This window comes from Cibotium barometz, chromosome 23 (genome assembly GCF_041138505.1).
Source record: "Cibotium barometz isolate CiBa-2024 chromosome 23, ASM4113850v1, whole genome shotgun sequence".
NCBI classification, from domain to species: Eukaryota; Viridiplantae; Streptophyta; class Polypodiopsida; order Cyatheales; family Cibotiaceae; genus Cibotium; species Cibotium barometz.
In genome coordinates this window covers 26,054,377-26,079,601 of record NC_141068.1, presented here as the reverse complement: position 1 = coordinate 26,079,601, position 25,225 = coordinate 26,054,377, and the positions used below count along the sequence as shown (strand labels likewise).

At 45.8% G+C, this 25,225-nt stretch overlaps 1 protein-coding gene across 1 annotated transcript in view; it reads left to right on the top strand.

Moving 5' to 3' along the window:
• The window catches only part of LOC147625795 (D111/G-patch domain-containing protein), a 47,742-nt gene extending 22,952 nt beyond the window's left edge, over positions 1-24,790 (top strand). Inside the window, exon 7 of the mRNA XM_086817367.1 lies at positions 24,219-24,790. Coding sequence (XP_086673493.1) covers positions 24,219-24,305 — 87 coding nt within the window. The 3' untranslated portion in view covers positions 24,306-24,790. The remainder of the gene's footprint in view (positions 1-24,218) is intronic.
• The last annotated feature ends 435 nt before the right edge of the window (positions 24,791-25,225 follow it).

The following is a 25,225-nucleotide window of genomic DNA, read 5'->3' as shown; positions in this document are numbered from 1 at the left end:
ATGGGACTGCCCTCAGGCGCAGCAGATTTGGCTGCGGATGCTGCGCATTCTGGCTCCCCTCTCTCCAGAGGGTATGTATACGTGGGGTGCCGCTGCTTGGTCGACTTCGTCAGGGCCTGCTATGGGCTATGAGACGGAGCAAGACAGCCAGGCCATCAGATTCATTAGGGGCCAGCCTCGCCTTGTTCCTTCACCGGATTTCTCGTCCGTCGGCTGGACACAGGAGAGGGATCTACGATGGGAGCTCCTCAGTAGCCTCACCATCTAGTTCACTTGGAGGGCCCGGTGTTTTAGGGCCTTTGAGGGGAGACTGGAGCCACCAGCAGAGACTGTTCGGGGGATTTGGCAAGAGTTGATCCACACCCTGCGAGGACAGTATGACTGCATTCGGGGCGACTTGGATGAGGCGATCTTGCGGCGCCAGGCCTTTCACACCACTTGGCGCAGCGGCCCCTTCTTTACCCTACACACGGGGTCCCCCCATTGGCACTACAGGCCACCTGTTTGGCTTTTCCCCCCTCCTATTGTATGATATAGCACCTCAGTTCTTTGTACTGATACTTGTACTTTTCAGCACCTAGGGAGGGTCTCCCTGGTTGCCTTGCTTTGTTCTCTGCTCTGTTTTCTTATGAGCAGGAGAGGATCTTTTGTAGCCCTACGGGCGTTTTTATATAACTAATGAAAGGATCTTCTCTCGGAAAAAAACAAACAAACAAATATACCAACGCAAGATCCAAGGAGTCCTGAAGATAGCGAAAGATCCGCTTCACTGCTTGCCAATTCTTTGTTCTTGGGCTGTGCATAAATTTGCTACACTGGGAAACCCCAAACTAAATATTTGGGCGTGTTGCATAAATATACGAGGCAACCCACTGCTTGGCTGTAAACACTCATATCAAAAGGCTCTCCAACATCATACATGCTCAATTTAGACCCTAGCTCCATCGGAGTAGAGATGGGCTTACAATCTTAAAACCTGAATTTGAGCAACAGCTTTTGAATGTACTTCGATTGGTGTACATAAATCCCAACATCTGTCTGCACAAATTGTATGCCCAAATAATAATGCAACAATCCTAGATCTTTCATCTCAAATGACGGTTGCAATTCAGCTTTGAATGCTGAAATTTTATCCATGTCATTCCCATTTAGCAACATGTCATCCACATAAAGAACGAGTATAATCAAAGTACCACGATCCTCTTTCACATAGAGGGTGCTCTCAGTTGGACTATTGCATTGAGAAAAGCTGATTTTATGTCCAATTGATGCACTTTCCAACCATGATGGGCAGCCAATGCAACAACACATCTAACTGTGGCCATTCGAGAAGTGGGTGCGAAAGTCTCATCATAATCAATGCCTTTTTGCTGGGCATATCCTTTGGCCACTAGCATGGCCTTATACCTATCAATGGTACCATCAGACTTTCTTTTTAACTTGTAAATCCACTTTGTGCCAATGGGCTTCTTGCCAGTAGGCAAGTCTACCAAATCCCAAGTGGTGTTTTTATGGATAGAATCCATCTCATTTTGCATGGCTTGCATCCAATGCTCATCCTCATGAGCCTCTTCAAATGAATCTGGCTCATGCAAGCAACATCTGTGTGTTCTCTTGCATTACGTGAACCAGCCCGTGTCCTGCTACCAAGTGGAGCTGAAAGTTTGCTCTCTTGTAAAGTATGGAGCAGCTAACGAGGCACAATTCTAGCCTCCTCCATTGCTGTCCGCTCTTGCTCCACTGATTCCTCCTTATTTTGAGGTATAATGAGCTCATTCATGGGCTGATTTGGAGCACCCAAATGCTGTCCATTGGGCAAAGTTGATCCTGTAGTGCCATCAATTCCAAATGGGAGGAGCCCTTCAAACATGTTGTGTGGGCCCGAAGGTGGCTATCCAAAAAATTCAGCCAATGGCTGGTCTGAATTTTCAGCAAATACATCATCTCTGTTGTCCAAAATCCTTTGTGTGGAAAGGATTAAAGAGACAGTAGCCTTTACCGCCACTGCTATAACCCACACATATGCACTTAGTAGCTTTGTCATCAAGCTTACCTCGAATTTGTTGAGGTAAGTGTGCATATGTTATACATCCAAAAACTCTGAAGTGGTCAACTTTAGGTTTCCTTTCATGGACTGGGACCAATGTGGGCGCCGGATGGATCTTCCACCGGATTGGCAACGACGACGGAGTATAGCCACAAAAAATTCGTTTTTCCGTTGGGTGCCACGTAAGGCACAAGGGGGGCTGAGCTCCGCCCTAGGCCGCCTCACGAGCTTTGAGCACCGCCCACGGGCGAGGCGGTGGTGGAGCCCTCCTAACAAGCTCCGCTCCTCCTAGAGGCTGAAACAGGCGACAAGACCGCAGCCAGGCGGAAGACGGGCGGAGAGAGCCCGGACGGACGTCAACAGAAAACGGTGAGTGTAGGACGAACTGCGTCGACAGAAACTGGCGACTGCCTGCCGGCCTGTGTCGACGAAAAAACGCAGGGAACTAGCTGGGCGTGGGCGCCAGAATCTGCACACATGCAAAGGCTGCAAGCTGGCTCTGATACCACTGTTGGGGATTAGGGTTTCAGAGAAACAAACACACACACACACACACACACACACACACACACACACACAAAGATGGTACACAATAGCAAGCTCTCAAGAGAGTGAGAGTGATGGTGATTGCTACTCAAAGTAGATAGAATAGAATACAAGATGTGTGGAGCAAGGGAGTTGACTCCACAATATCATAATACAATGAAATAAGTGGGGTGTCCTTTCACACCTAATATCCAAGGGGAAAAACTGAAAGGGAGAAAAGTGTCCTTGGTTAGCCCATGTTCACATGTGGCACTACTCATTGCATATATGCCAATATGGATTGCCGGTGGGCTGACAAAGGAGGGAAATTCTCTTCTAATGCTTTTGTGCGGAACATGGAATCAAGCAGGAGCTGGCCAATACAGGTTCGCCTTCAAAGAATAGTTGAGCGTGTAAGACCCGGACTATGGTGGAGATGGCGAGGACGATGTTGGAGCATCGTGATCTTCCTCGTCCACTTTGGGGAGAGATTGTGGCTACGGCTGTCCATATCCTCAACCGATCTCCGACGACTTCAATACCAAAAATGACTCCATTTGAGGCTTATTTTGGCAGGAAACCAAATGTCTCCCATTTTTGTGTGTTTGGGAGTGATACCTATGTTCACATTCCAAAGAAGCAGAGGGGGAAGCTTGACTCGAAGTCTCAAAAGCTTGTATTTGTGGAATATAACTCTCTTTCCAAAGGCTACACGTTATATGACACAAAGAGGAACGCGGTTGTTGTCACCAAGGATGCTGTCTTTGATGAGCATGTTCTAGCTTCCACTATTGATGAGCCACTTCTTCTTGGAGAACCAGATGAGTCTGAGGATGACTCCTAGGCTATTGTTCTAGCTAGACAGCCTCAGTTAGTTGTAGAGGCTGAGCCTGAGGCTGGAGATGAGCCCCAGCAGCACAGGAGGCTCTGCGTTCTGTTCTAGTACCAAAGTGGTTATTGGACACCATTCGGGAGTCAAGTGTTACGGAGTATCCCTCCGAGTGGACCACAAAGGATGGACCTCGAAGATCGCACAAAGTTCGTGATAAAAGTCAATTAGACGAGTTGTTACAGGTGAACTATGCTTTGATATCTGTATCATTCAGGACAAAGAGCCCACTTCCGTTAAGGAAGCTCTTTCCCAAGAGACTTGGAGGAAAGCCACGCAAGTGGAACTGGATGCCATAGACAGGAATAACACTTGGGAGTTGGTTCCGAGGCCGTCAAAACGATCAGTCATTGGTGTCAAGTGGGTCTTTAAGACTAAGTATACCTTTGATGGGTCAGTGGTGGACAAGTACAAGGCCAGACTTGTGGCTAAGGGCTATGATCAGCGGCGTGGCATCGATTATAAAAATACCTTTGCAACGACAGCGAGGATGACCATGATTCGGACAGTTCTTGCTTTTGCCTCTTATCAACGGTGGCCAGTGTATCAAATGGATGTTAAAGCTATGTTCCTTAATGGTGACTTGCACGAGGAGGTGTATGTTGAGCAACCTCCATGCTTTGAGGTTCATGGATCAAAGGGGATGGTTTACAGGTTTCAGAAGGCCTTGTATGGTCTTAAGCAGGTTCCCAAGGCTTGGAATCAGAAGATTAATTCCTTCTTTCTACGCACAGGTTTTTAGAGATCAGTTTTGCAGATCCTAACTTGTATCTCTTTCGGGCACACAGTATAGTCACGTTGATTATCCTTTATGTGGATTATCTCATTCTCATAGGCGGTCATGTGGAGCACATAGTTGTGACGAAGGCTTCCTTGTCAAAGGAGTTGTCGGCTGTTTTTGGGCTAGCTGACCAGCACTGTAGGGTGGTATAAATACCACTCTTGCACCCTCACTTCTCTTGTATCGGATCTTCGTGTATATAGCAGAGTTTATACAACTTCTCTCTGTCTACACTTTTGCATTTTGATTCTCACAACAGTTGTCTCATTTTCCGCTGTGCATTCCGACATGATTGACCAGAACCCAAATCCATACAAGAAGTTCACAGTTTTCATGGTTTATGCTCGTACTATAGGAGGTTCATATTTCACTTTCCGATGATTATCTCGCCATTGCATGAGTTGCCCGAGAAACGGGTTGTGTTTAGATGGACAAAAGCTGAAACTGACACTTTCCATAAGCTCAAGGATGCTATTATGATATTGTAAAAATCATTCATTGCAAAATGTGATGGGTGTAGCAATTGATGCGCTAGAGAGAGGAGAGAGAAAGTAGACAAATCAATGGCATTAGCATAAGATGTTTACAAGGGTCATACCCTGCCGGTAGACCAGGTGTATAAGTGCTATCAGAGTAGATGAGTGAGAAGTGTGTGGGGAGCAGGGCCTTATAAAGGAGGCACATGATGATGGCCGACTTGCACATGAAGGCCCCATGACCTGCATAAATACCTCACGACTTGGATAATATGCCACGTGTCATAAAAGCCCATCCCATTACAAGAGCTAGTTCCCACCCCCAAGCACACAAGAGATGCACATTCTAGACCCCCTCTGCAACTCAAAGTGTGCAAAAGTCTGAAGAATCCAAGTTGATGATAATGCATCCATGGACACTCCAATACTAGCGGATACTGGATACACCTCGGAAAATTCACCGATCAACTATCTCCTCGAAACAAATGCCAAACTCCTCGCAAAGTTGTCTCTTGGCGATGAATTCAAGCAGTAATCTGCTCGGAACTTGTGCTAACCTCCACGATATAGAATTATGAACTGCAACCAATGCGAAGTCAAGCACCAACTTGTGCTAACCTCCACGATATAGAATTATGAACTGCAACCAATGCATCCTCGAACTATGAACAGGGAACACCATCCTGCCCAGACTTCACATACCAAGCAATGATCTTAGAACCCCGCCGGATCATAGCTCCTCCAATACGCCTAGCAAGGCGCTCAAAACAAATCAAAGTCATAGCCTAGATAAATACGGTTGACCTGCCTGCCAAAGTTGTGTGTTGGACCTCCAACAAACGGATCCTAGACACCAGTATTGGGAGCAGCACCCTTCCCCCCCTTCCGCCGGAAACACTGCCTCTAGCTGCAGCACGTGAGGGAAGACTATCTTTGTCGCTACAGAACTGGGAACACACTGTTCCCCGAAGATGGAGACCTCAGCCATGCTCGACACATTGACCAACAAAAAACTCCAGCACCACCGGGTGGAGAAGATAGTGACGAAGAAGAAGAAGAGCCACCAACCGCCAAAATGCAGCCGCAAAGCTGAAAGCGCAGCCACCTGAATGATTTGCAAAAAAAACCACAGCCCCTTGCTGCTGGATGCAAAAAACGCAGGCCTTCTTTGTCTTCAAAAAAAAAACAATATTGGAGAGGGGTGATGCTGGGCACCTAAGCAACTAATACCATGATGAAGTACACGATGGTGCTAGAGAGAGGAGAGAGAAAGTAGACAAGTCAATGGCATTAGCATAAGATGTTTACAAGGGTCATACCCTGCCAGTAGACCAGGTGTATAAGTGCTATCTGATGAGTGAGTAAAGTGTGTGGGGAGCAAGGCCTTATAAAGGAGGCACATGATGATGGCCGACTTGCACATGAAGGCCCCACAACTTGCATAAATACCCCACATAGTCACAAGAAACGTTTCGAGGTTTTTTCCGTTTCGAGGTTTTTGGGGTTTTGTTTCGAAAGGTTTCGTCCCTCAACAAAAAAAAACCCGCGAGGTTTCAAAAAAGTATAAATACTTAAAGAACTTATAGTAGCCATCTAAAAACATAGTGTAATGATGAAAAAATGGCCTCTTTCTACACATCTAGGGAAACCATCGTTATTTTGGTGAGGCATTATGGCAATTTTGCTTGATTGAATGCCACAAGTGGTTCAATCAAGGACTCTTAAGAAATTGAAGAAAAGAAATGGAAAAGATTTAAGACATTGAAGAAAGAAAAAGGGGAAAGAAGAGAGGAGAAGAAGAGAAAAGGAGAAGAAGAGAAAGGAAGAAGAGGAGAGAATAAGAGAATGAAGAAAGGAGGAGTAGAGGTGAAAGAAATAGCAGAAGATGAAATAGGGAGGCAGAAGAGGGAGAAGAAGAGGGAAGGAAGGTGATGAGGAGGATATGGAACAAAAACATAAATTTAAAAAATCCTATAAAAATCAAGGGGGGGGGGGAAACAAAATCTGAAATTTGGGTTTTTTTGTTACTATGATACCCCACGACAAGTGTTTAAGCATCATGGGATTCCCAAGTCAATTGTGGGGCACATAGTTCCCAAGACAACAAGCCTCTTTTGGAGATGAAACCGGCCTTCAGAAATTTGACGAGCGGTGAAACAAACACTCGCACACAAAACACTTCAACACCCTTGAGGACCTGGAAAAGTAAAACAAGCAAGGGGAGCTATCTCTGCTGACAACAACCTCGTTCCACTTTGGGTCATATTCTATATAACCTGAGCTGACTACCTGTTAGAGAAGAGAGTGCTGAGAGTTTGTAGATCCCATTTTCCACTCCGCCTTCCTAAACAACCTAGCCTGTTGCTTTGTCTCGGAGAGCAACAAAATGCCCATCAAACTCCACCTGCATGCCAGTCTTGCAAACCTCATGCAATGACAAAAGATGAGATCACCCGAGAGGAATGCTTCCCCCCTCTGCCATCGAGAATAATCTCCAACTTACCCTCATTGTGAATTGGGATAGTAATAAAGATGTGACCTGTCTGCCGTTGAAGATCCTGTAATAACTCTCAGGGGAAGGAGTCATGTGCCTGGAAGCACCATTACCGAGAATCCACTCCCAAGTATCCCTAGCGGTGAGACCAATTGCCTCCTTGCTAGTGTTGGCTGACAGTAGCAAGAGGGCTGGTTGGACCAGAAAACGCAGCAAGGAAGTGAAACGCAGCCACTGTTTATGTTGATATGCTGCTAGAGAAGCTATGGAAGCAAAACGCACAGCAGAATAGAAGATGTTGAGCAGTTTGCAAAAGGATGGAGTAGCTTGAACCTAAGCGAATGATACCATGTTGGAGAATGCACAGGCGTAAGCATAAATTGAACAAGAGAGAGAGTAGAGAGAGCTTGTGGACAAAATCACCTTTTATATTAGCATGAAGGCCTTACAATGGCAATTAGCCAGCAAGGAGTGTTGAACTTGTGCAAAGGAATGGATGAGAAAGTGAGAAATGGTGGGCTTCCTTATATAGTGAGGATGTGCACCTGGCCGACTGCTCTAGAACAGGTTGACTGCTCTAGAACAGGCTGACCAGCTCACAACTCATGAAATAAGGAGAAAATACATTAAATGCCCAATAAATAGGCTTTGCCCAAATACACTAAGATGCACTGATTCTAACAGCTCGAAGAAGATGATGCTCCGATGTCCAGAATCTCCAAGTGCACAAAAGAATGAGTCTTTGCAGCTGCAATTGGGGAATCAACACCTTTCTCGGTGCTCCACTATGGACACTTCCTCCAATAGTGACCCTTCTGGCCACAATGGTTACAGGTTAGCTTGGCCTTCAAAGCATCATGCTCTGTGTTGGGCTTCTTCTCAGAAGACTTTGCTGGTAAAGAATTCCCTTTGCCCTTGTTGTTGTTGTTGCGGCCTTTCGACCGTTGGCCAGTCAAGGCCTCAGAACCTCTGCCATGTGGAGGGTTTGTAAACCTCTCTTCTTGATCCAAAACCATTGGCACAAGCTGAGCCCCCCACTAGTGATCAAAGAAGAATAGAAAGATGAGTATTGAGGGGTAAGATGAGACAAAAAAGTGATGGCCATATCCTCTGAAGATATATCATTCCTAGCTTGAAGAACCTCTTGCTCGAGAGCTTGGAGTTTGTTAATGTTCTCTCGCATTGTCGAAGACTTTGCAGGATTCATCACTCGCATCTGCACCTCCAAGGAAATCCTCTTCATGGGTGATACCTTGTTATACAAAGAAGCCAAGTGTTGTCAAATCCCTCGGGTGAGCGTCATGTGTTTAATGTGATTGATCACTTGGGGTGTGCAATTAAGAAAGATGAAAGAACACACATGGGCATTGACACGATCCCACAGTTGTGCCTGAGCCTCTTGCTCTTTCCTAGTAGAAAGTGAAAGCTCCTCCTCCAACTCTGGCCTTGGAACTCCAACCACAATGAAATCAGCCAAATCATAAGACTCTAGGACAGACTCCGGTCATTACCTTCCAAATGCCATAGTTGGTCCCGTCCAACTGTCGGTTCACCAAGAATGTCGGGAGGGTGGGGATCTTCACGTGCTTCTCAGCCATCTCGAGCAAATCAGCCATCTCGGGGATTCACAAGGTCTTGTGAAGGGAGGCTGGGTGTGGGAAAAAATGAAGAAGAGACTGCAACAGCTTTACAAGATGGCTGTCCAGCAATGATGGCCACCTTCTACCTGCGTCTCCACGTCCCAAACAGCCCATAAATTCTCCAATCAGCACCAAAAACAGCAAACCCTCAAGCTCTCACCGTCTCCAAGCTTCAAGCCACTTGGGGCTATGATACCATGTCGGAATGGGCAGTGGAAATGAGAAACTATTGTGAGAAAGAAAACGCAGAACTGCAGGAGAGAGAAGCTGTATAAACTCTACTATATACACGAGATCTAGTACAAACTGGTGTGGGGGGATGACATGCAATATATACTATGTGGGACAGCCAATCGGCCAGTAGTAACTGGGCCGACAGCCCGAGAAAGGGCCCACAACGGGACAAAACAGGGAAAAAACATGGACAATGAGGAAAAATGGAGAATACTCCTAACTGGGTGGGCACACCCACGATAGAGGCCCTCACTCCCTACTGAGTAATATGGTACAGACAGGAGATGATTGCTAACAACAGGTCCCAAAATTTATATATAAGTTTATAATTTGTAAAAAAATATGTTGGCTTTCTTGCAAAACAATATTAAACATGCATCATTTACACATTAAAACATGTTTACAAGTTAAAACTAAAGAATATGGGTGACCAAGTTACAATGGGCACCCACCGACCAATTGGCATAAATAAACTAGCAACATCAAGAATCAATTTCCGGATTCCAACATCAATAATGGCAACTGCTCAAAACTCAAGAAATAATATATAAAGCAGCTTGCAGGTGAGAGTGACAAAGTAAAGCATGCTGATAGATGCATGACAAACTAGAGTTCCAAAGACTAGAGTCCTCAATCTGGAGTGTGGGCACTCAATCCTCAACATCCTTGATGTCCTCATCAATAGCCTCCACAGTTGACTCAACGCCACTCTTAGAAGAGGACGATGCTGTCGCACTTGTCTCAGCTCTACTGTGCTGCAGCTCCTGATAATGCTTGTGTTGATGCTCGTGCCGCATGAGCAGGTGCCATCAACTCCTCATGCAACATGGCATATATTCCGCACTCCTCTTGAGGAATCTCTGGGACATCTTTTACCTTCTCGATGTTGATTTTATCGACATTGACATGGCGAGGCTCTATCGGATCGCCCGCCTGCTCAATTAGGCGGAGATTGCAATTGCAATACACTAGCCGCTCCAACCGAGCAGTAGACAACTTGTTCCCGTTCTTTGTATGGAAGAGGGTCCATGTGATCCAGTTCCTCTCATAAGGACCCGAACTGCAATCTTGTGAGAGGACTCGAATGGCGAGGCGTTTTCGCCATTAAAAGACAGAAACTTTGTAAGTATAATCATCATTGATCAATGTATTATGCACATGTTATAACTTATAAGTTGAAATAACCATCTTGTCTTTTAGAGTTGTATTCACCAATTGAGGGCTAATGATCTCATACTTCTCCCACCATGAGACTGGCTGAAGCTCTCTCTCTTGCATGGCAGCAGTCTTGTCTACCAAATGCGTGGCTGGCATTCCGATACACTAGTTGCTCATCCTCCAAGCGTCTTATGAGCTCCAGGTCGCCTCCTGTCCATTTTTGAATGTAATCTTGCCATCCGTCTTCCAACTCTTCATTAACATGCTGTGCCTCACTGCGCCAGAGAGGGTGCAATATGTGGGCAACTGCGTGGATTGGTCTATGAAACCAATCCCACTGGTCGTTCCAAACCAATTCCATTGGTCGTTCCAAACCCGTCGAATGTCCTCAACCTTGAAAATTAGCCATGAATGAGCAAAGCTCTTAGCTAAAGCCTATGATACAAGTTACAACAAGAAGACAACTAGTTGGAAGTTCCAACCTAGCATGTTGAGTACATCTCATTTCTAACTTATTGGGGAATTAAGTTCACTTATTACCCGTACTACGGACACACCTATGCATGTCCTTGGAAGGTCAGCAATCCACCCAATCTTTGCAAGATCTTCAATGAGCAAGTCTAGGCTATGGGATGCACATGGAGGACATACAATTTGTGGGAGCTCATCCTCTAGCATCTGTCTTATGGAGACAGTTGCTACCATTGTCAATGACCACCTACACACTGTTTTGTGGGCATATCTCCATGACAGCCTCTCGGAAGTGTGACCATATAAACTCTCATGTCACCACTATCCAAGGCACATATGCATCAATGGCACACAAAAACATAGAGGGTACCAAAACATTGTACACATTCCTCTTGCGTACAATGTGCAACCATACTTGGTCCAAGTGGCTTTTAATGGCTCCATCTGTCAGAGTTGGTGCAGCGGAAGCCTTACACAGCCAGTGAGCGAGAGAGAGAAGTTGCGCAGAGAGAGAGAGAGCGAGAGAAGTTGATGAACAGCTAACTTTAGCAATAAATAGATTGATTATTACAATGGTGGGCATGGGTATTTATACCCTCATGCTGTGAATGGCCGACTCCTTTGTTACGACTCAATGTCACATGAGATACTATATTTAACACCCTCTCTGTAGCTCATAGTGGGCATAGATGAAGAAACCAAGTCGATGCAGATGCAACCATGGACACCCTAGCGTGGCCTTTGCTAGGTACACCTCGGATAATGCACCAATCAACCTGTCTCCACAAGAAAATGCCATCTTGAGCTTTAGCTGCCACATAGAATAATGAATTGCAGACAACTCCACATTCATGATCCCCCATTCGTTGAACTGAGAACACATCACGTCCAAAAATCTCTGAATGCTTGAACTGTCACACACGATGCCCAAAATTCTGCCACACAATGAACCAGGAACTCATCCCATCCATAGTCTACTACCAATGAACTACGAACACATCACGTCCATAGATTTGTCAAGCTGTTCCATGCCAGATGCATGTGCCTTGAACTCCGACACACGGGTCCAAATCACCAAAACGGGAGCACAGACTGCCCCTCTCTGCCACTCACATGCCTCTCTCTGGCTGAAGCACGTGGTAGCATCCATCCACCAAGCTAGAATGCTGGAGCATGTGCCAGTGTAGTCCTCGCCACACCGGCAGACGCCGTAGCATCCCTCTTAGAATCACTGTCATTGTCATCCTCGTCAGCTTTGCCTTTGCCTTTGTCACTCGTCGAGCCTTGAGCTTTAGCTTTGGATTTGCAATCCCGAGCCAAATGCCCTCGCTTTCCGCACTTATAACAACGGCTCCTAGACTTCTGATTGGATTCCGATGCAGCATGTGCCGATTCTGCATCCTTCGGAACTCGAATCTTGCCTTGGGAAATGAGCACTGCTTCCTCCTCAATGAGAAAAGAGCTGAGATCATCAAATTCCAGCTTTTCCTTCGTGACTTGTAAGCGTAATGCCCTCGAGACCATCTCGTACTCCTCAGGCAACTTCGTAAGAACCAAGGCAGCTAACTGGGTACTAGTTAATGCACTATTCATAGCCGATAACTGATCATGGATAACCTTTGCCTTCATTAGAAGTGACTGCATAGAGGTCCCGGTTTCAAACTTGATGGAAAACAACTGACCGAGAAGGGTTACTGCTCGCATTGTTGAGTCTCGATCAAACATTCCTGCAAGCTTTGACCACATTTCCTTGGCAGTCTTTAAAGTCTGAATGGCAGGGGGAATTTCCTTGGTGAGAGATTCTGCAATCGCCGACATTGCCTTCGCATTGTGAGCTTCCCAATCCACAAGAGATTTGAGAAACTCCTCCTCCTGAAGACGTGTGAACCGATTGCTATCCCTTCGGGGACGTTCCTCCGAGCCATTAACAATGTCCCATAAGCCTTTTCTGCTAAACCATAGCCTCATGATCAAGTTCCAATGCGCATAATTGTCGCCATTCAGTTTGTCGTCCTTGCTCGAACACGGGAGTCCCATCTCGAAAACTCCGTCCACCTCTTCTCAGTCGACCCGGTCTGCTCGCCTTGTGCGTTTCCTCAAGCCTTGGGCTATGTACTTTGCTACCTTGAACTGGCTTTATACAGTCGTGCTACTGCCAGCCTTGCGCATCTGGACTTCCCCGATGGTTGCGCCTGTGTCATTGGCAGCCTCTCGCCCGTGTCTGTTTGTGGCTGGCAGCCCTCTGCGCCTGAGCTCTTAAGCCACAGTTCTGCTGCTGCTCAACACGCAATGTGCTGCTGACACGTGCAGTTCGCGCCACATCACTGCACCAGCCTCAGTTCCTGCGCCACCTCAGTCGCTAGGTATGGTAATGTCGCCGAAAACGCAACGTCTGCAGTCCCCGCCAAGGAAAAACACTCTTTGCTGCCCAGAATATCCCACCACCGGCCGACCACCATCCAGCCGCCTCAACCGGCCGGCCGCCCACCACGGATGATGTACCAGTCCTCAGCGCTGCAGCAGCCACCTTCTCCAACTCCTCCGTGTGCCCAAGAATCAACAAGCACATAGCTCTGATACCATGTCAGAGTTGGTGCAGCGGAAGCCTTACACAGCCAGTGAGCGAGAGAGAGAAGTTGCGCAGAGAGAGAGAGAGCGAGAGAAGTTGACGAACAGCTAACTTTAGCAATAAATAGATTGATTATTACAATGGTGGGCATGGGTATTTATACCCTCATGCTGTGAATGGCCGACTCCTTTGTTACGACTCAATGTCACATGAGATACTATATTTAACACCATCTCCACGTCCACTGCACGTTTCTCTCTTCAGAGCACTTTAGTGCGCAAGGTCTCATAGGTGATGGGAGAAGGAACAGAATTAGGGTTTGGTTAGAGTTCATTCATGGGAGACATACACAGAGAAGCAAGGGAGAGAGAGAGAGAGTTGTGGGGATAAGTCAACTCATGAAAAGCATGAGTGTGTGACTCCCCTATCACACATGTATATTGCACTAGTACACATAGTGCACTTAGTACATTAAAAGTACTAAGTGTACTATGTACTATAACTTATGGGCTTGTACACACTATAAGGGTGGGCATTATGCCTTTACCCCAACAACCTCCCACTTAAAGGCAAAGTGCCCTTAAGTAAAGGAAAAGAAAAAATCAGCATGTACATGATAATATACAAGGCCATATCAAGGCTGAAAATGGCCTCATCCAATGCCCATCAAGTGTCTGCAATGAGCAAACCGCTCCGGAGGCAAACTCTTCGTCAACAGATCAGCCGGGTTGTCATCCGTGTGAATCTTAACAAGCTGAATTTGCTTGTTCTCTATCACCTCTCTGATGAAGTGATACTTCACATCCACATGCTTCGTCTTTGCATGAAAGACAGGGTTCTTTGCCAACTGGATGGCACTCTGACTATCACAATGCAACAATGGAATATCCCCTGTATAGCCCAAATCAACCACTAACCGAGATAGCCATAATGCCTCCTTGCAAGCCTCTGTGGCTGCAATATACTCGGCCTCTGTAGTAGATAAGGCTGTGCACTTCTGCATCCTGGATATCCATGACACAGCACCTCCTGTGAATGTAAATACATAACCGGTAGTAGACTTCCGGTTATCTGGATGACCGGCATAATCCGAATCCGTGTAACCATGCACTAATGCATCCTGTTTGCCAAAACAAATGCACAAATCCTGTGTGCCCTTCAGGTATCTCATGACACCTTTCACTGCTTCCCAATGCTTCTTGCCAGGGTTGGCCATGTATCTAGAAACCACTCCCACTGCAAATGCAATGTCCGGCCTAGTAGCAACCATGGCATACATGAGACTGCCACAAGCTGAAGCATACGGAATCTTGGCCATATCAGCCCTGTCTCTATCTGACTGTGGGCTGTCCATAGCATTGAGTTTCACATATGGAGGCAAAGGAGTACTAGCTTTCTTCCCCCCGTCCATATTGAACCTCTGCAAGACTTTGCCAATGTATTCCTTCTGAGACAAATACAACACATGCTGATTTCTGTCCCGAAGTATCCGCATACCCAAGATGTGATTTGCATCACCCAAATCCTTCATATCAAAGGTTTGATGCAGCCTCTGCTTTAAAGCATCCATCTCTTTACGAGATTTCCCGGCAATCAACATATCATCAACATACAAGATGAGGATCAATAGACTGCCATCCAAAGCTTTCTTGGTGTACAAGCAGTGATCTATGTCACTTCTCCTGAATTTCTGAGATTTCATGAATGTATCAAATTTATGATACCATTCTCTTGGTGCCTGTTTGAGCCCATAAAGACTCTTTTTCAGCTTGCATACAAGCTTCTCCTTTCCACTTACTGCATAACCCTCTGGCTGCTGCATATATATCTCCTCATGGAGATCACCGTGAAGAAAAGCAGTCTTCACATCCATCTGAATCAAGTCCAGATCATCATGCGCAACCAAAGCCAACACAGCTCTAAGTGTGGTCATTTTGACCACTGGAGAGAAGATCTCATCAAAGTCCACACCATATTCCTGCTTAAAGCCCTTAGCCACTAACCTGGCTTTGTATCTTGGCTTTGCATCTGATGCAACTTTGAGCCTGTATACCCACTTGCATGGCAAAACCTTCTTGTTTGCAGGCAAAGGCACCAACTTCCAAGTTCCATTTTTATGCAGAGAATCCATCTCTGACTTCATGGCACGCTCCCATAGAGCCTTGTCTGCCCTCTGTAAAGCCTCTTTATAACATGAGGGCTCCCCACAGTCAGTGAGCATCAAGTAGTCAACCCCTGGAATAAACCTGTCAGGGGCTCTGGAGGGTCTAGTGGACCTCCGTACCCATTGACCATCATTTGCAGGTTGCTGTCCAGCCTGCATATCACCCATTGGTGGCTCCTGTTCCATGCCATAAGGCTGAAAAATCATGCCCGGTATCTCCTCTAACTGTGGTATATCCATAGGGATATCTTCTGCCATATCTGGCTGTCCATTTGGACCATTTTCAGCACCATTTAAGGGCTGGTTTTCCTGCTGTAATGGCTGATTTACAGCCCTTTGTTGTTGTCCATGATGTCCATCATCATCAAAGATGACTCTGCCAGGCTCCTGTTGCCTTGCAGGCTCCTCATACATGCATGTTTCATCAAAAATGACATCATTGCTGCGTATGATCTTTCTATTTATGGGATCCCAAAGTCTATACCCCATTTCACCTTTGTCACCATATCCTAGGAATATGCATTTGTGAGACTTAGGATCAAGTTTGGTGCGCATTTCCCTGCGTATGTGCACGTACGCAACGCAACCAAACACTCTCAAGTGCTTGTATGACGGAGGCTTCCCTGTCCATACTTCTTCTGGCACTTTCCCACCAAGCCTCGTGTTAGGTGACCTGTTTATAAGGTGAACGGCTGTCATAACAGCTTCAGCCCAAAAACCATGAGGTAATGCAGCATGTGACAACATAGAACGGACCTTCTCCTGTATGGTCCTGTTCATCCTCTCTGCTGTCCCGTTTTGTGGAGGATCATAAGGAGTAGAGAGCTCCCTCTTGATGCCTTTAGCATCACAAAAGTCCTGAAACTGTTTGGACATGTACTCTCCACCATTGTCGGAACGCAAAGCTTTCAGTGTTTTGCCAGTTTGATTCTCAACAAGAGCAACAAACTTCTCAAACACTGAGAATGTATCACTCTTCAAACGAAGAGGATAAACCCACACCTTGCGTGTGGCATCATCTATAAAAGACACAAAATATTTTGCCCCTCCCAAAGAAAGCTGAGGCATCTCACATACATCTGTATGCACAAGCTCTAACTGAGCATCTTTCTGTCCAAGAGCTTTCTTGTGGGGGCACTGTAGTTGCCTACCATATATACAATGCTCACAAAACTGAAAACTTGAAAACTTTAGAGAAGGCAAGTAACCCAAACGAGACAATTGCTCCATTCCCTTGACACTCATGTGTCCCAACCGGCTATGCCACATAGAAATTTCCGGCAGCTCGGTTGCATTTACATTAGCATGGTGACAAACACCTGCATGCATAAAGTAAAGAGTGTCCACCTTAGAGCCTCTGGCAACAACCAGTGAGCCCTTACTAATCTTCCACTTTCCACTACCAAATGTGGTGACATAATCAGCATCATCAAGCTGTCCAGTAGAAAGTAGATTCTTCTTGATCTCAGGCACATGCCTGACATCATGGAGCATAAGCTGTGAGCCATCTGAAAATACAAGCCTCACATCACCTCTGCCAAGAATTTTGCATGCATGGTTATCACCCAAATAAACCACTCCTTCATTGCCAGCAGTGTACCTGACAAACAAGTCTCTGCAACCTGTGACATGAAAGGAGGCACCTGAATCAATGATCCATGAGTGCATACCATGACCACCTGTAAGAAGTGAATGGGCATCAAGTGAAGAAGTAAATAGGACCTCATCCTCACTGCCACCTGCATGTGACACATTGATTTCTTCGGTCTTGACTCCACTTTTGCCCTTTGGCTTTACATCTTTGGCTTCATCCTTGTCTTTGTCTTTGCCTTTTCCCTTTTCTTTTTGATCATTTTTCCATTTGTAGCATTGTTTTTTGATGTGTCCCTTCTTGCCACAATAATGGCATTCCAAATCCTTTTTGGAGCGAGACTTGCTCCTTCCCCTTTCTTGGCTTTTCCCCCTTTGCTGGGATCTCCCACGTGCATTCATTGCATTGGACTTTCCAACAGAGTTGTTTTTCCTGTTCATCTCTTCTTGAAGAAGAGCACCCTCAACATCTGCATATGACAGCATAGCATGCGAATTGCTAGTGGCTGTCCTAAATGTGTCCCAACTCTCTGGCAAAGTGCATAACAAAAAAGTGGCTTTGAACTCATCGTCCATTGCCAACTTTTGATTGATAACTTGGCTGACAATACCATTAAACTCATTGAGATGGGCTGTCATAGATGCCCCTTCCTTCATCTGAAGACCTATGAGTTTCTTCAACCAATACACTTTGCTTGAGGCACTTTGTTGGGCATACAAGTCCTGCAATCTCTGCCACATTCCCCAAGCTGTCTTCTCTTCACGAATGCTGAAAAGTAATGAGTCTGACACAGACAACATGATAGTAGATCTTGCCAGCTCATCCATATCTTCCCACTCTTCAGCTGTAAGAGAAGCGGGCATTACACCCCTTTCTTTGATAGGCTTGTGCTGCTTTTTCTGGAGCAACACATTGTAGCACTGGGTTTGCCAAATATCATAATTATGCGAGCCTTCAAGCTTCTTGATGTGAAGCAATGAAGAGCTCTCACCTGTGGTTGCCATAGCAATATGCAACCTTTAATGCTTGACTCCCTGCAAATGTGCAAACACTGCACCCAAGATGTGCAAACACTGCACCCAAAAGCACACAAAGTGCTCACAAATGTTCTCCCAAGCTTTATCTCCCACTGCGGAAGCAAGAATGCAACTTTTCTCCCACTTTTTGTGATGAAAACACCAAAATCTGGTTGCTGCAGATTTTGGACAGCACCTTAAATGTGCTCTTTTGCCCTTCCAAAGTACTGTACAGCAGTACTAAGTGCTCACCAATGATGTACCAAACCTGTACCGGCAAGTACAGCAGCTGAAATTGAACCTTTTGGTCACTCAAAACAGTGTACAGCCATGCCAAAACATGCACAAAGCTGTGCCAAATCTGTACCAGCAGGTACAATAGCAATAAATGCTCTCCTGGCTGTCCAAATGAGTGAAAATCAGACTTTTACAGTCCCGTACACTGCATACAACAGTCCCGAACAGAAATTGGGCAAAAGCCCCTTGACTGCAAGCTGATTTCTGAGGATTCAAGGCATAAATGTCTTGCCTGCTGCTTTGCCAAGCTCAACAAGCATACGAACTTGAAAAGCCCCTTGATTTAAGATCAATTTCTGATCATACATGGTACATTGACGCACATGAAGGCATCCAGAGTGTTCACGATGCTTCCCCCTGGCCACATATACATCAAATACATGAAAGCCCTTTGATTTACAGGCACATTGAGTGCTTGTAAGGCATCAACACATTATCCACAGCATCAAATGCGATTGCCTGCATGCAAATCAACTCAATCGGCACAAAAGCCCCTTGATTTGCACTGCAATTTGCTGCAATTTTGCCCAAATGTGCGATTTTTCACATCATACAGCATGTATGAGTGCTTAATTGCACAATTACATCAAAAGCCCCAAATTTCGACATCTGATTTGACCAATTTCCTGCAAATTGATCCTGATTTGACCAATTTCCTGCAAATTTATCCTGATTGTGACCAATGTCACCCAATTTTGCCAATTTTGCTCAAAAATTGAGCAATTGGGCACCTGTACCTGCTCAATTGTTGATTGTACTTGCTCAATTGCAAATCCCAAAAAAAATTTGAGAAAAAATACCTTGTAATTTTCTGATTTTTCTGTGATTTGCAGGCTGTTGCAGGAAAAGAGATGATTGCTGCTTCTGTTCTGTGCAGGTGGGAGCTCCTTGCTGGGAACGATGCCTAAGAAGGCACGGGCTTCAGGACTGCTGCTCTTGTGATTTGCTACGGGTACTGCCCTGCGCTCGTTTTGTTACACCTCCGCTCGAGAGGGGAAGGTACGAACGAGACTCATGAGTCAGGAGTGATGACTCGTCACTCAAGAGAGCGAGAGCGTGAGCGAAGGGGGGAAGGTACGAACGAGACTCGTCACTCAAGAGAGGAGTCGGCTCGCTGCTCAGAAGCGTCCGTGGTGGTCACTATTGCGGCCAGCAGGCGGCGTGGGGACCTTGGCGAGGCGCGAGGCGCCGTAAAGGGTCTTTCGAACCGGTTTATCCTCTTCGCGTTGGGTTCGCGCAGGCCTCCTCTTAGCCGGTTTATCCTCTTCGCGTTGGGTTCGCGCAGGCCTCCTCTTTGCCACGTATTCGCCTAGCGCCAGCTGACTCGCTTGACGCTCGATATGCTGCCTTCGCCTGCAGATTTTGCCTGCGCCGTGTATTCGCCTAGCGCCTTCTATGCCCAGCGCTCGCTCACGCTTCAAGTCGACGCTTTGTGTTAAAGCTCGTCCTTCGCTTCACCCACAGCTGTACGACAGTTCTCACTGTCTTGCAGCGCATGTGCTCCTTGCTGAGCACCGAAAGCTCCAAGCAATCTCTTCTGCTCGTGCCAAGCTCAAGGCTCCATAGCCGAGCTTCTTTTTCTTCGCGATGAAGATGACCCGCACACCCGCACACCCGCTCTGATACCAGTTGATGGGAGAAGGAACAGAATTAGGGTTTGGTTAGAGTTCATTCATGGGAGACATACACAGAGAAGCAAGGGAGAGAGAGAGAGAGTTGTGGGGATAAGTCAACTCATGAAAAGCATGAGTGTGTGACTCCCCTATCACACATGTATATTGCACTAGTACACATAGTGCACTTAGTACATTAAAAGTACTAAGTGTACTATGTACTATAACTTATGGGCTTGTACACACTATAAGGGTGGGCATTATGCCTTTACCCCAACAATAGGAGGGTCCCTCCCACTCACATCCAATGTGGCTATTGCCCTCATGGTCTTTTTTCATCGTGGGGGTGTGCACAATGTGAAAAGACAAAGCGCTTTGGATGAAAAGCTTAGTGAGTTTCCTAGTTGCATCATTAATTGCTTGCTTTTGCATGCTTGCTTGAATGCTTGTTTTCTTTAGAGAGGCTCTCACAACCGCGTTCTACCAATTGCTGTCTTTTCCATTCTTGTAGCTTGGCTTTGAGGCATCCCTAGTGCGAGGCATCTTGAGAAAGGTAGGGCAAGATTGGCACCTTGGCATGGAAACCCCCAAATTTCAAAATCTTTTTTTTTTGGGGGGATAAAATTGAATTAAAAAAGTAAAAATCAGCACAACCAACATGAGAGATGGCGGGCACGGAAGCTAAGAAGTGTGGGAGGAGGGCTGATTGTTGCAACGCAGGATCTTCTTCAAACGTTTTCATAGGCACATGTATGACAAAGTGCAAACAGTGAAAGAAAATAGATCTTCACAAATAAAGGATGCACAAGAAGTGAAGGAAATTATATTCACCAAAAGGTGGTTACAAAGCTGGAGTAGGCAGCATGAGGCCCATTGTAGGTGCAACCAAGATCCCAAGAAAAGGGAATAATGAGTTATTACAAATGAGGCCAGAGGCCATTCTTATATAGCACATGAAGAGCCCAATCGGCCAGCATAAAACAAGCCGACTGGAGCATAATGTGGAACATGCCAGAAAAAGGTGCCAAAAATATGGACAAAATCTAGAAAAATAACCAGAGATGCCTTTACCACCCCTAGTACTCCCACCTCAATCCCCATTGCCACGAGTCAGACCTGTTTGTCAGCTATCCTTGATGAAAATTTTCGAAGAAGGGGACGAGGGGGGAAGTGTTTGAAGGCCCCACTTACGAGCCTCTGGAGCCCAACAATAAGAAGATGGAGTAAGCCTATCCAAAATGATTGGGCTTTCTAGCCACATTATCACTATGGGGAGGAATGTTAAATATTAATAGTGATGAATGGGGGAATAACCATGTGGTAGATGGTTGTGTAAACTGGCACCTATTAACTTAGTATTCTAGGCTTAAAATGAAGTTGTTATAGTGTGTGAACAATCGATAGCGTGTGGTAACCTCTTAAGAAGATCTTATGTAAGCAAAGATGTATGTAGGTGACACCTCTTAGGGACACTTGGCATCATGGTTTGACATGTGGTGGCCGCATATGTATACACCTTTTAAAAAGGGGTCTTTCCTATTAAATGGCCATTATGATAATGTTATGAATATGCCTAGTCTTTCAAGTTAATCTCGTACCCTCTTGTTGAATCACTCTTATTAAATCCTTGTGATTAACTTTGAATCCCAACATGCTCACTCTAATGATGATGGATGATTATTTGCTTCCTCTAATACTCCCCTTAGCTTAAGTAATTATCCATCACTTCAGACGTGTGTGGATTTTCTAAGGTCTACTAGGCTTTAGTTTCACTAGTTTCACCACCTTAGACTAGACATGTTGGGATTTACCAAGCTCTTTTTGGATTGGTTTCACCAACTTAGTCTAGTGAGGTTTTTATAAAAGAGTAGGGATATTTTGTAGAGTGCCTTTGGCCCAAGGAGGCTTCAGAAAGCCCATTCATTGTCTAACTACACAGTTGGCTTCTTCTTTGGAAGCCTCTCCTTCATTGCTTACAATCTGTGCTGAGGATGCTCTCTTTTTGAAGATGCACTCCGCCTCGTCTATGCTTCACATATGCCTTTCTCATTAGAGCTGTAAACATCATCTCAGTCTATGCTATGATTTTTTTCTGAGTTTGAACGCTGTCCCGTGTACCTTTCCATGTGGCATTTTCTATCCCCATAGCCCACAACCATCTTCTGCACCATTCAGCCATTAACGCAAGGAAGGAGAAGTCCATCTGCTAAACTTATAGCCTGTACAGCAGAAAATGCAGCACATCCAGGGGTCAAATCAGCAGAAAATGCAGCCCATCTTCAGTGGAGCAAGGGAGCAAAACGCTCAGCAAAACAGGCCCAAATCAGAAATATGCAGAGCAGCATGGGAAGTTTCGGGATAGAAAAGCTCAATGGCATCAACTTCCAAACCTGGCAGACAAAGCTTTGTTTTTATCTGATGAGGGACAGTTTATGGTTTGGCGTCAACGGCACCAACAAGAAACCAAGCATCAATGAAGGAGCTGAGAAGATTCAAACCTGGCCAGACCGAAATGACATGGCCGTTGCTCTCATCCCGCTTGCATTGTCCGACCAGTGCATAGGCAGCGCGAGCCGGGCAGAAACAGGGCACAGAAGGTACAGAGCGCGCAAGGCAAAGGGGAGGCGGAGGGAGCCCAGTGCACGGGCGCTCAGCGGCTGGGCAGAATCAGGGCGGGAAGCAGCTGGAGGCACACAGGCGTGAGAGAGAGAGAGAGAGAGAGAGAAAGAAAGAAAGAAAGAAAGAAATATTAAGCGTCGAGTAAAGACCCAATGGGCCTATGAGACCAAAGTGATACAATAATGTCCATAGCATTTCTCATCATGGAATGGAAAATAAAACAGAAAGATAACATAAACAACATAAACATAGCTATCTCACTGGGGTGATACAAAACTGTCCATGGAAACTCATCATGGAATACTAAGAACATAGAAACATGAGAGCAACATCAGCTCCGAGTAGATGGTATACCACTCTCCAAAATATCAAGCATGGGGCTAATGAGTATGGCCGAGAGGTCTCCCTCAGCTATGTCACGTGGAAAGGTAGCTCGATGGCGGTGGAGCATGTCGTGGATCTGGAGCTGATGAGGTGATCGTGGCCGACGGGGGGCCGAGGGCGTCGGGCACGGTGGAGTGCAGAGGCTCGGTCCAAGGTAACCCTTCTCGGGCGAGGTAGGTCCAGAGCAGCTCGTGGAGGGTCCACAAGATCCACTATGTCGGTGTCCTCCACCTCCTAGGTCCGGAAGAAATTGGTGATGGTTGGCTGGCGAGGGAGGGGGCAGGGTGGCTGGGGCCAAAGCTCTCTAAAGGTGTCCCTGTGTCTGCGGAGCTCAAGCAAGAAGAGGCCTAGGCAACACTGATCCTGGAAGTCAATGATCCTGGAGAGTGGACCAAATCCCTCACAAAATAGAAAGTGAAACCTCCCACGGATCTCATAGTATACTGGGCAGCGGCATGTGTAATGCTCCTCCGTCTCAACCTCTGTGGGGCATAATCGGCAGATCCTCTCCTCTCTAGGTCTCCGTATGAGCAGAGGGAGAATACACACAACTCGATAAAGATTGCTTGGAGTGAGTCTACCAACAAGTACAAAGGTAAGGACACCGTTAGTGAAATAAGAGGCTGTTCTTGTGCATGGGGGAAAAAACCTCCTAGTGAGGGAAAAGTGCCCCGGTTGGTCCTAGAGTGTTCACACGCCACATTGCCCATGACGTAGATGTCTACAAACCCCCTGAAGTGATGATGTGAACATGTACAGGAATATGGCTGATCAATCCCGCCAAGAAAGAAACAAAATCTGCTATTGGACACTTCGGTGTTGTAACATCCTGCCCAGTCCAAATCACTGAAGGCATGCAATTGTGGCTCACTCCTCCGGGATAGAACAATCCAAGGAACTGAGTGCCCTGTAAGTAGCAGAAAACGTGCTTGACAGCCTGCCAATGCTTGGTACCAAGGCAATGCATAAATCTACTCAATTGTGACACCCCATGCTAAAATGTGTTTTTGGCCGCATGTTGCATAAGTAGATCAAGCATCCCTGAGATAGTGTTTGATCAAAAGGCCTTTTGACAAGGAGGTTAGGAGTGTGAACTTTGTTATTACATACAGAACTGCTGTCTTAATTAGTTTCCTTTTTAGTTCTAGATCGATAAGTATAGATGTGGTTTCTTAGCATGCTTGGACCATGATGATCACAGTTTGCTTTGTTCCTAACATCTTGATACTGCTGGGTTTGTTGTTAAACAGGCGTCATTGAGTGCAGTTGCCAAGAAAAGCAAATTAGTTGCAAAGGTAGCAGCAGTTTTTCAAGAGGAAAGCGACGGGGAAACATAAAGCCTGGTTGTTCTCATGAATCATCATTTCAACATCCATTCTAAAGCTTCTATGCTTGAAGGTTAACTGGGAGTTATTTGTGGCAACTAGTTTGCAGTTTGGTTTGGGACCCTGAATGAATGAATACATAGTGCCCTCCATCATGCTACAGCTTGGGCTGTGCAATTTGATGATCTGCTGCAAAGTAATGTAAAATGTGATTTTATGCAAAGGTGGTCGGAGAAGCATTTCAATTGCAGCTTATCAAAGCTATAAGCATTTTGGTTGCAGCATATCAGAACTAAATTTGTTTGTAATATGGTCATGTTAATTTGCAAATAATCTAGATCGCAGTAGCGTAGCAAATAGATTGAACATTTGGAGGCAAGGATTTGTGACATTTGAGCACACTGCTGTTTGATTCTGAATTAACCTCCTGTAGGAACTTGTTATCTAAGATCGGTTGGTGCTGTCTTAATGTAAAGTCAAGAAATTTTTTGCTTCTAGTGCTTTCTTGTGGACAAATATAGCTTTGAGGGTTCTACTATGGTAGCTCTGGATTCTGCAGGTAGTTGCTTTGCTGCATGTACCTTGTATGGCCTGATGGTGGTCTCCTCTAACTTGTTTATATACTCCTGGGTTCAAACCCCTTTCAATTATTGCTTATCTGGAAACATGCAGCTGTTCATTGTCCTACATGCATGCATGTGCACACTCATGAACACACATGAGCATGTGCACACGCACGCATGCACAAAGTGAGAGAAAGGGCCCAGCTACGCATGAGATAACTTGCCCAACTAAAATGAAGACAGGACTCATCATCCCAGGTACAAGCTCAATTTTCAAACAGGGATCAATGCGTCTCCCTGTGCATCTGTGACCTCACACAAAGTCTCTACATCCTGTGCCTGTGCTGGACCATTCCTGTGTTTCTGAAG